We start from the raw sequence: 12131 nt of genomic DNA, 5'->3' as shown, positions 1-12131 counted from the left end.
TTTCCAGAGGGAAGAGGGTGTGAGTGGAGGTAGGAGAGGGCCAAGGGGGAATAAATGGTGATGGAAAGAAACTTATTGGGGTATTAAACACACAATACAATATACAGATGATGTATTATAAAATTGCACTCCTGAAACCTATAAAATTTTATTAACCAATGTCACCCCAATACATTAAATAAAAAAATAATATATTGGATATATTCACTATCTACTTAGAAATCAATAAAGAATTAATCAATTAGAAAAGAAGGGGAATGGACTAGTCAAAGAACATGTATGAATGACCCATGGACATGGACCGCAGTGTGGCGATTGACTGTGGGAGCAGAGTGGGCTGGGTGGAGGAGGGAAAAGGGGAAAAATTGGGACAATTTTAATAGAAAAACAATAATAAAAATATTTTTAAAATAATTAAGTTAGTGACACTGCAAAAAAAAAAAAAAAAAAGACACTTTTGACTTCCAGCCAAAATGGAGGCATAGACAGACATGCTACATCTCCCTCAACAACTAAGAAGGAATACAACTATCTCAAAACTAGAAACAACCAGAAGTTCCAGAAAACAAAACTGCATGGAAGTCCAGCAAACAAAGATATAAAGAAGAAATACTCATCCAGACAGTAGGAGGGGCGGAGCCAGGGTGGAGAGGACACAGTGTGGCGGTGGCAGTGGTAGGCTGGCAGAAAGCACAGTCACACATTTTAAAAAGTCAAGAGGGATGCCTGGGGAGCGTTCCCTGCTCCTCATTGAACCTTGCAGCTCACGGTTCCAGCACTGGTGAAAATCAAGTCTCATTGCTTCTGACTGTGCAGACCAGTGGGGGTTAGAGTGGAGGCAGAAACTGCCAGTCTCAGCAAAGTCTGCTTGTTTAAAGGACCCCCACAGTCCTAGAATGTCTGCAGACCCACCCACTCTGGGGACGATGGCCAGGGCAGCAGCTAGAGAGGCACCAGTCTGGTGCAGAAGTGGGAGAGGTGTCTGGAAAAGGGGCGAGTGCTGGGCAGGTGGCATTGTTCCCTCTTGGACCCCTCCCTCACATACAATGCCACAATGTGGTAAAACAGGTCGCACTGTACTGATGAATCCCTAAGGCTCCGTCCCTTGCAACATAACAGGAGTGGCAGCTCTACCTGAGACACGGAGGCAAACAAACATAGGAGCCTGTCAGAATGAGACAGAGAAGTATGGCCTAAAAGGGGAAATGGATCAAGGTTCCAGTGGGAGAACTAAGTGACAAGGAGATAGCCAACCTAACAGATGAGGATATAGACAACCTAACAGATGCAGAATTCGAAACACTGGTGATAAAGATGCTCACAGGCTTGACAGATATGCATGAGTATGGCAGATGCATAAGAGAAGTGAAGGCTATGCTAAGTGAAATGAAGGAAAATCTATACAAAACCAAAGGTGAAGGGAAGAAAACTGGGGTTCAAATCAATGATTTAGAACATAAGGAAGAAAAAAACAGTCAACCAGTGCAGAATGAGGAAGCAAGAATTGAAAGAAATGAGGAAAACTTCCCAAATTTTGCAAAGGAGATGAACATACAGGTCCGGAAAGCATAGAGGGTCCTGGGCGAGCTGGACCCAGAGGGGACCACACCAGGATACATCATGATTGAGATGCCAAAGGTGAAAGATAAAGACAGAGTCCTGGGGGCAGCAAGAGAGACGCAGAGAGTTGCCTACAGGGGGGTGCCTATAGGACTATCAGCTGATTTCTCAGAGGACGCTTTGCAGTCAGGAAGGGACTGGCAAGCAGTACTCAATGTGATGAAAAGCAACCTACAACCAAGATTACTCTATCCAGCAAAGCTATCATTTGGAATGGAAGGGCAGATGAAGTGCTTCCCAGACAAGGTGAAGCTAAAGGAGTTCATCATCACCAAGCCATTATTATATGAAATGTCAAAGGGACTTACTTAAGAAAAGAAGATCAAAACTATGAACACTAAAATGACAACAAACTCACAACTATCAACAACTGAATCTAAAAAGTAAAAACAAAATCCAACTAAGCAAACAAGAATAGGAACAGAATCATAGGCATGGGGATCATTTGGAGGGTTATCGGCTGGGAAGGGGGAGGGGGAGAAATGGAGAAATGGTGCAGGAATTAAGAAGCATAATCGGTTGGTACAAAATAGACAGGGGAAAGTTTGGAATAATATAGGAAAGGGTGAAGCCAAAGAACTTATATGCACAACCCATGGACATGAACTAAGGGGGTTGGGATTGGCGGAGGGATGGGGGGTACTGGGCAGAGGGGAGTAAAGGGGAAAAAAATTGGAAATACTGTAACAACATAATCAATCAAATATACTTAAAAAAAAGATTTTCAAAGTCTCTCTGCAAAATACAGTACATAAAGACAAAAAAATTATTTAAAAAATTAAACATGAAACAACTTATATAAATACCTAAAGGAAGCTTTCCAGAAAGAGTGAAGAGATAACGGGGCAAATGTGTTCTCCATTAAATTTTATAACAAAGACTTTTCTAATGATAATGAGACATCAACCCACAGATTTATGAAGCCCAATTAACATTAATCAGGAGAAAAGAAAGAAAGAAAAGTACATATTTGGTAAAAACCAGAACACAAAGCACAATAATGAATTTCCAAAGTCAGCACTAGAGAAATGGTAATTACTTAACATTTGATTTTTTTCATCTGTTTGATATATCAAAGCTATGTTAAAATTTTCCCAAATGACTGCGTTTTGGTTATTGCTCCTTTTACATATATGCCATTTATATTTACTATATTTTAAAGTAATTTGATCCATTACTGTTGAATTGAAAATTTTATTATTGTTAAGAAATCCACCTTAAATGTTACATTTTACATTAAGTGTATTTCATCAGATGTTAAGAACTATGATTGCTTTAATTTCATATATCTGTATTTTCCTACACATTTTAAGCTTTTATTTGAATCATTGCATGTCCTTACCTATTAAATGTTAATTTGGGAAATAATACATAATATTTAAATTCTTTTTAAAACCCAGGTGATAATTTCTATTTTTTTACTGGAGCATTTAGAGGCTTCACATTTACTGTCGCTATATTTTATTTTTAATTAATATCATAATTTTGTGCTTTCTATTGGCCATACCTATTCTTGGGTTCCCCTCCTCCCTTTTTTGCTTATTTTGGGTTTATTTATTTTTCTTAATATATGTTTTTCTCTACAATTTTTCAAGTTGTACTTCTCACCCTTTAGTATTTACACTCATATTTAATGCATGTGTACTAAAATTATTAATGTCTGGAATTGACCAAAATCTTTACCGTTTTCCAAAACAATATGAGACTCAAGAACATTCTATGGTCTCTCAGTCAAATTATATTCACTTGTTTTGAAGGTTATTTCTATTGATCAAAGGTGAGGGCAGAGGCCCCTGTGGCCACTGTGGTGTGCATATCTCAGAGCACAGATGAGATTGAAGATAAAATTTTACATATGCATACTTTATAAATTATGTTCATTAAAAATAGTTATACAAAATAGAAAACCACATATGTGAAGTAAAATTTTACTGTCACTTAAATATTATTATATTGTAATCTTAAAATATCAGCTCAGGTGCATATTATATTACAAGTACATACATAACAATATTTTTTCTACCAAACATAATATACAATCATATTATGCAATAACCTACACCCTTTTCCCACTTAATATATTATGGGAAATTATCCATGTCATTTGCAGAACTTTCATTTATAGTTAATTACTATATACATATGTTTTACTTTAAGAATCCATTATGATTTATTTCATCATCTAATGTAAATAGTTTTTTTACTTTTATAAAGAAAGCATCCACTGGTCATTTGAACAATTAGTAAAAGTTATGAATTAATTATGTTAACAGTAGTTATATTGAGTGAATAGGGTATATGTCTTTTTCATTTCCTATAGGATATGTTCTAATATTGTTTGAATTATTTTAAAGAGGCATGGATATTTAAAGCCACAAAAATACTTCAATAATTAGTATTTGCTACAATTTTATTTAAATATATCATTTATTTACATAAAAATGTTTCAGTCTTCATGGTTTATTCATTGTTTTTGGGGAAAAAACAATATAGAGAAGAAATATAAGGTATAATTTTATAACTTTTAAAAAAGTATAACTTTAAAATAAATGAACATTTCGTTATACATAGAAAACTAACAAATTTAATCTATAGGTGATAAGTTACATTGCCTTTTATTTTCTTAAGTGGAAAAAGTAGTTTACATATTAAACTCAGAGTAAACATCCTGTCTGATACTGCAATATTGAGATCTGCTTCTCTGGCCCTACCTCATTCTGGCCCTCTGCTCATCATCAGCTCCACAATCTAATCTCAACTATGGAACCAAAGACGGTGGCAGTGTCGAGCTCCAGTCTTGACATTTGTCCTTTGCCAGAGGAATTTCATGAAACAGACACAGGTAAAATCAGTACTACTATTATTGCTAAGTAATACCTTTATTTGATGAGAAAATATCACAAACAACAAAGTTGATGACCAGATACTCGTAGGAATTGAAAATCTTTTGCTTTTATGATTGAATTTAAGATTTCCTTTTATTAAGTGAATGAGATTTAAATTTCAGACCATCATTTTTTGGTGCATAAATATTTACAATTGGGCTTAAATTTAACATTTTTTGGAAAAATGTTATTGCCTTGGTGGCTGTGACTTCTGCTTCACTTTCACTGACAAAGTACATGCAATATTTTGCCAGGAGAATTTATCTACCTAATGAGAATTAGATTATTTTTTTCTCATGCTCCTTTAATTAAGATTATATTCAACTATAGAGGAAACAGAAATAGGCATTTAAAATAATTCTTATAGTTCTAGTCTTGCTTCTGCAACCAATGTTGCTTCTGATGTTATTGACCATTATATTTTTGCAAATTTCTATTCCACATTGCTATTATTAGTAGTACTACGAGAAATAACTTATTGCATGACTATTGTTTTAAGCACTTATGCTATTGACTTTATCTACATTAACTTAATCTTCACAACATATCTGAGTGAATATATTTGTTATCCCTATTTTATAGATGAAGAAACTAAGAATTATTTTTTAGAATTTGTTTATAAACAATTTTAAAACTTTCTTATAAAATGGAATAATTTTTTATTTCTAACATGATTTTAAATTATATATTTATATATTAGCATATATCTATTAATTATAGTTATTGAATGCATCTTTTCTTATATATTTCCTAGAGCTTTGTGAGGGAAGTGTAACATACTCAGAACTCAAAATTCACTGTTCTTCAAATATTCAGGAAAACTATATAACTAGGACTTTGAAGACAAAAGGTAAAAAACATTTAAAATTCTAGATTCCTGTTATTAAAATTTTTGTTATTTATTTATTTTTAGAGTGAGGGGAAGGGAGGCAGAAAGAGAGGGAGAGAAACATTGATCAGTTGCCTCTCCCACATGCCCCAACCAGGGACCAGGCCACAACCCAGACATGTGCTCTGACTGGGAATCAAACTGGAGCCACAGTGATCAGGGCTAGATTCCTTTTTGGGGAAGTGGGGGGTAATATTTTAATTAACTAATCATAATAACAAATATTCCTGGACTCTCCTCGGAGTCAAAGTTCACCTCTTACACCGACAGTTATTTAATTGTCATACTGATCTAAAGTGCTGTGTTAAGAACAAATAAGAATTAACAAGGAACCACTGATGGCCACAGTGGCTTAAAATGATGTACCATAGCCATAGAAGAAAAAAAAATTTTCATATATAATTCCCCAGCTCGATATTTTAGATTTAAAAAAATGGTGTGTCCCTTTAATGCATTCATATTTCTAAAAACATGGAGCTTTGAGGTATTTAATGGTAAATAGATTTTTATCAAATATGTCACAGAATATTTGTTTGGGCCAATAGCTAATATAGATGTTTTATTTTTACATAATTCTGCAACAGGATGGAAGAAATCATTTTATTAAAAGTTTGGAGAGGCTGATAAATTCCTGGTAAAATTTCTGAAGTGCTATTTTATAGTACTTGAAAGATTTCTTTAATAGTACCAATTATGAGTTCACAAACAACCCATCTGTGCATAAAAAATACATCTTCCCTGGCTGTAGCCAAATCTGCATGAAATTGTTAGAGTTCTCCTCACAGGCTGGAGTATATTTTACCACAATGTGTTGCTCCCATAAGCTTAGATTTCAGTCCAATTCAAATGGGTTGAATATTCCTGACCAAAATTTTTCTAATCCCAACTCCTGAATCTTGTTTCCAATGATCATATCAGTATTCCATTCTCTCTCTGGACAGAATCTCCATGGTTCCTTGTTGCAATGGTATTTGCTTTCCTTTATTTAATTGCTCTGATAACAGCTGCGATTATGATAGCTAAGGGTAAGTACTTTTCAGAGCTATTTAATTAATTTGTTTTAAATTACTACAATATAATTTTTAAAAGCCTTTCAAATTTATTCTAAGGATTTCCTCATGGTATTTATCTCATTTGTTATTTTAATTATATAAGAGTAATTTTATCAATTCAGTTTTTGAGTTTTCAATAATAGCATTGGCCCAAGTGGTCTTATGGAAGAAATCAGTGGATAACTAAATGTTTTGATAAAAAATGGAAAATAATAACAACTTTCTATATCTTATCATATTGTTATTGACATTAGATTCACCAAGTCTGAGATGTAATAAAACATGAAAATATTTATAGGGCATCAATTCAAATAATTTTAAAGAGATAATTTAATAGAGGAAAGAAAAGCTGGAAAGATGGTGCGCATATATTCATCAAAAAATGAAACTCAAGGATCAGAATATTAAACTGAATCTATACATTGCATGAACTCAATGTCTTAATATTATTATTATTTTTAAATAGACACCCTTTAAAAGAATCAGTTCATAAAATACTTAATAATCTTAACAGACCAGAAATGGGAAAAAATGATTCAAATATAGAAAGTAAGAAAAGATTTATAAAGATTTATAAAGCATGGGAAACAACTACTCAAAACACACAGAATATAAATTGGTACAAAAGGCATAATTGATCTAAAACAATTATAATCTTAAAATGAATTATTTCACAATATAGCATAATATAGAATTTTAATAATAATAATTTAATATATAATTTTCAATATACAATGTTAATAAACAAAAAACTTGCTTAAACATATGGTTTTCTGCAAAGACTCATATGATGATAAAGAGAGACTCAAGACAATGTAGAGAAATTGAATAAAATAACTATATTCTACAGAAAAAATAAATAAATCAGTAGTGTGATCTTAAGTAGATATATGACTAAGAATTTTTTAAGGATGAACTTTAAAATGTTTTAACAAAAATTAACCCCTAGATAAATTGTTAGTAGCTAGTAAAATGGAAGATTCTCATTGAAATCAGTAAGATGACCGCAGCATTATACCAAATTATCTCCATACACAAGAAAATATTTAAAGACAATATTCCTTACAAAGATAAAGCAAAAATCCTTCATAAAAGAGGTAACATAATACACCACTGTACTAAAAGAATGCTACATGATGAACAGATTCTGGTTAAAATTATGAATGGCTTTGGATATTTATCAAGAGATTTCTCAATATATTGTAGAAGAGAAGAAGAAATAACAAGTAAAAGAAAACATTTAACTGATTAATAGTATTTATGAGAACTTTCAGCAAATATTATCTCTTATAGAGAATAATTAAGATAATTTTCAATATAATTAGGAAAACAGGGATATTGATATTACTCAACATTTCTTCGGGTGTCCTAGCCAAAGAAAAACAATAATGGAAGAAAACCTATTTAGATATAACACAAATATCAAAAATTAAACACTGGAATTGTCCACGAATGGTGTGCTTTCTAGTCCAGATATTTCAAGAAAATATACTGATAAAAAACAATCAAAATTTTTAAAAAATGATAATAAGAAAGATAATAAAAAGTTAACAGAGTTTTTAAATATACCGGCAAGTTACATATTAACATCCAATATGTGGATCCATATTTTAAGCCTCTTATTGACATTTTTTCTTAGATAGCTTAAAAAAATACCTAGCACACAACATTTCCAAACAGACTGTTATCTTCTCAACACTGACTCTTATCAACATCAAGAAAAAAATCAGACACTTTAATATTGTTGTCTTCCTTGACACTTGATGTCCACTGAAATGAATCTAGGAGTGATCTGCGGTATCTAACTGTCACTGATTATCTCAACTTAGTGAGTTATAACACTTCTCTATATCTGCATTACAACCTATCTAATGCAAGACATTAACTTTGTCTTAATAAAGAGGAGAGAAAAGAGAAGTAGTTGAACCAACAGAAGTATTTCCCTGTGTCAAATAAGCTAATCTTATCTGTGAATTTCCAATTAGAGGAGAGATCTTCCAGAATATTATGGCCACCTAATAAATGAGCCCAGGATGAAAAAACAAGTGCTGGAAAGGAGGGGAAATTCTGTAAACAAACTAGAATGTTTTGGGGTAATAATATTAGTCAAGCATGGTTTGCTTATCCAGTGATGCCTTAGGATTTTAGCTTGATTATTTGGCTTATCATTTTAAGAACAGGACACTGTGGACATCTCTCAACTCAATGGCATATAACACACACATTTTCCATGAGATAGGAAAGTTATGGGTCCATATTTAACTGACATCAAATCAGTGACTAGCAGCATCTGTTGTAGGAGAATATGTTTAAAATATGGAATAATCCAGTTTCTGGAGCAAATATGGAAGACTGCAAGTTTGAGGGAATGGGAAGTTGGTGATAATTCTTTCTTCTGGTTTCATTGAATTACCATAAGAAAAATTCTTAACTTTAGTACTCTAAGTGGTCTGGTAAAGAAATGATGCAACAATTTTTTTTTTCATGTATTCCCATGAGTCCATGAGTCAGCAAAGCATTTAGAGTAGTATGGTCCAGAGATCTTAATGCCACAGTGAGAGGTGTCTGCACCTGACCAAATTGAAATCCTTTGTCCAACAACAAATTACATAATTTTGTAATTGGACTGGGATCAGATCTTGATAAAGCAGGCACGCAGGCAGATTTTTCCCTACAATCTGTGTAAAGTTTCCCAAGTCCCTTGGAAGTAACCATAGACCATTCAGATTAAAATAAATTCAAGCTAGGAACATTCTATTCACTCATTATTTGAAAATTCAAATTGTTCTAGGTCCTTTAAAATAAAATAACACATCCGTGTGAAATGATGTGGGTTAAAGCTTTCGTATTTGAAGATAGTTAGAAATAGAGCTGTTAAGAAAAATGGTAGAATTTTGTAATCTTTTAATTTTAATGAGTTTGAATTTCAGCGTATAAACAACTGATAGTCTCTGAAAATGACTGAAAGGGTAGCATTATTCAAGCTGTGCGTTGGAGGTAATAACTCTAGAGGCATTTTGAGGAAAATGTTGGCAACTAAAAACTAGAGACCAAGAGCTTGTAGAACATTGCAATAGCTCAGTATAAACATAATAAAATCTGAATAGGGGAAATGTTATGGTATTGTGAAGAAGGGAACAGATACATGAAGCATCACAGTGATAGAACAAATGCTTTGTGATTGATGTGATGTGTGCTATGTCAAAAGTGTTTGTGTCAAAGATAGCTTTCATTATGTCCTGACTTTTCTAGGTTTACTAATTGCTTAGAACAACATCAATCAAATGTGAAAAGTTGAAATTATTAACACACCAGTTATTAATTCATAAATATCCATTATCAGTAAAAGTTAAATACTTTAATATCAGTTATATACAAATGAAAATTTACAGCATATTCTTCAGTTAATAATAAAAATGATGAATAAATTTATTTAAGAAATTTTAGATTTCAATTTTATTTGTAGTCCCCAATGTTTGAAAGAGGTAATAGTCTTAACATACTTTTTTGCAAATTTTGTGACTTTCAGTTCAGTATCTAAAAGGGATTCTGGAGGCAAAGAAAATCTGTATGCAAAATGAGACTGCACATTAAAAAATGCTATAGCAAAACAGAGGTATGTATTGAATTACAATGGGAATCTTGTATCACATGTAAGCTGTTTATATCTGGATGTATATGTACAATTAATAGAATGAGATCAAAGTTACATAACTATGGTGTACTTCATTAAAAAATGTTCATGTATCAAAACTTAGAGTTATGGAAGATAATTGAAAACAATAATTAAAAATTATAATGTACTTAGTAACCATGAGCAATAGGTTATCTTTATGCATGTACTTTTCAAAACATTTTTTATTATAGTTCACATACAATATTACATAAGTTTCTAGTGTATTACATAGTGATTTGACATTTATATACTTTGTGATGTGGTCAACATAATGTTTAGTAATCATCTGTCACCATACAAAGTTATCAAAATATTATTGAGGCTGCTGGCATCTGACTCCAAGACCCCAGCCCAGCATGTCATATACTCAATAAACAATCTTGTTCAAAAGAAAATAAATAAATAAATAAATAAAATATTATTGACTATATTTCCAGTGCTGTGCTTATATATCTCCATGGCTTACTTATTTCATAAGTGGGAGTTTATACCTTTTATTCCCCTTTCCTTTTTTCATCCATTCTCCTACCCCCTCCCCTCTGGCAACCATTCATTTGTTGTCTGTATCTGAGTCTGTTTCTGGTTTGTTTGTTTGTTTAGGTTTTTTTAGATTCCACATATAAGTTAAATCATATGGTATTTTTTGTTTGTCAAGGTAACTGGTCCTTCTGTGAAGAAAACTGATATATTATTTCTGCTGAAAATAAAACCTTGGGAGCAAAAATATTCTTCTGAGCACTGAGTTCCAGTCTTATCAAGCAAGACAAATAACAAGGAAGAATGGGAAGTGTATGGCATGATATTTATTCCTATATTGTCTTACACAGAAGATAATTATCAAAAGAGATTTTTAATATCTTGTGTTCATTCAGTCATGTAAAGCTTACGTGTATTATAATTGGAGATCTCATAATCAAACACAAACTATCAAAATATGGACTTAAAATGATTGTGTAATTTTTTAAATTCTAAATATATTTACATATAGATGTCAATATACAATATATAAAAATTTCAGACCTTAGTAAACAAATGGGGGAAAAATTATGTAGGACATACAAACTAAAGGAAATCTAGTCACAATCAGCACCTAAGATATAGTTAATGTTTATTGATTGCTTCTAATATTTCTAGCACCAGCACTTCAGTGATTACATATATTAAAGCATGTACCATCCCAATATCTTATAAGACAGTATTATCATTATTGCTATCATAATAATAATCTAAGACCCAGAGAGGATGAAAATTTTTTCCAAGGTTGTATAGCTAGTAAGAAGTAGAACTAAGATTTAAGCTAAGATAGACTTTCTCTAGAGACCATGAGCACAACCATTATGCTATGCTGACTGCAGAGCAATACATTGTATCAAACCCTGTTGTTTGGATATTGCTTCTTTGGAAACGGCCAGGGCTGCTTATACAAGCATATTTACATTTTTCTCCCCCGAATGTATCTTTCAGAGAAGAAAAGATGGTTAAAAAAAAAAAAAAAAAACCTTTCCAGAATCAAATTTCACAATAGTTCTTTATAAGGATGACTGTTTTAATACTAATCACTCTTCAGAATACATAAAAAGAGATGAATAGAAATGATGCTGTTAGATTCTAGCAAGAGTAAAGAATACAGGTCTTCTTTATTGTTTAGTTCTCCTTTACTATGTGGCTGATTCCCATACGCTCTTTCTCTTTCTTCGTTGCATTCAAGTTCTGTTATTCCCTTCAATAAAGACTTTGAACTGTATCAGTGATGGTAAATTTATGGCATGTATGCAGACAATTTCCATATGGTGCTCTTGGAAGACACTCCTCATAATCACAACGTTCTTCCCTACTGAGGCTGGACTCCACTTTGAAAAATTTTCAACAAAGCATATCTGAATGTTTTCCCCCATTGCATTACTATCTACGTATTATGCTTCAAAATGAACATGTATATAAAGATCATCAGTGAACACGTTCAGAAAGAGCAAACAAAATATGTTTAAAAATAAAATTAAGACCAGGAT

The 12131-nt window shown here is 32.3% G+C and overlaps 1 protein-coding gene across 1 annotated transcript; it reads left to right on the top strand.

Moving 5' to 3' along the window:
* Positions 1–4351: 4351 nt before the first annotated feature.
* LOC150011371 (uncharacterized) lies at positions 4352–11326 on the top strand. The gene is made up of 5 exons (XM_090275426.1): positions 4352–4462; positions 5260–5355; positions 6336–6419; positions 9976–10062; positions 10778–11326. The coding sequence occupies exons 1-4, from the start codon at positions 4381–4383 to the stop codon at positions 10038–10040; spliced, it is 327 nt and encodes a 108-aa protein (XP_090131552.1). The 5' UTR covers positions 4352–4380; the 3' UTR covers positions 10041–10062; positions 10778–11326.
* Positions 11327–12131: the final 805 nt, after the last annotated feature.

The sequence above is a fragment of the Furipterus horrens genome, unplaced genomic scaffold (assembly GCF_987537825.1).
Source record: "Furipterus horrens unplaced genomic scaffold, mFurHor1.1.pri manual_scaffold_4, whole genome shotgun sequence".
NCBI lineage: Eukaryota > Metazoa > Chordata > Mammalia > Chiroptera > Furipteridae > Furipterus > Furipterus horrens.
This window is presented reverse-complemented; position numbering and strand designations above follow the sequence as displayed.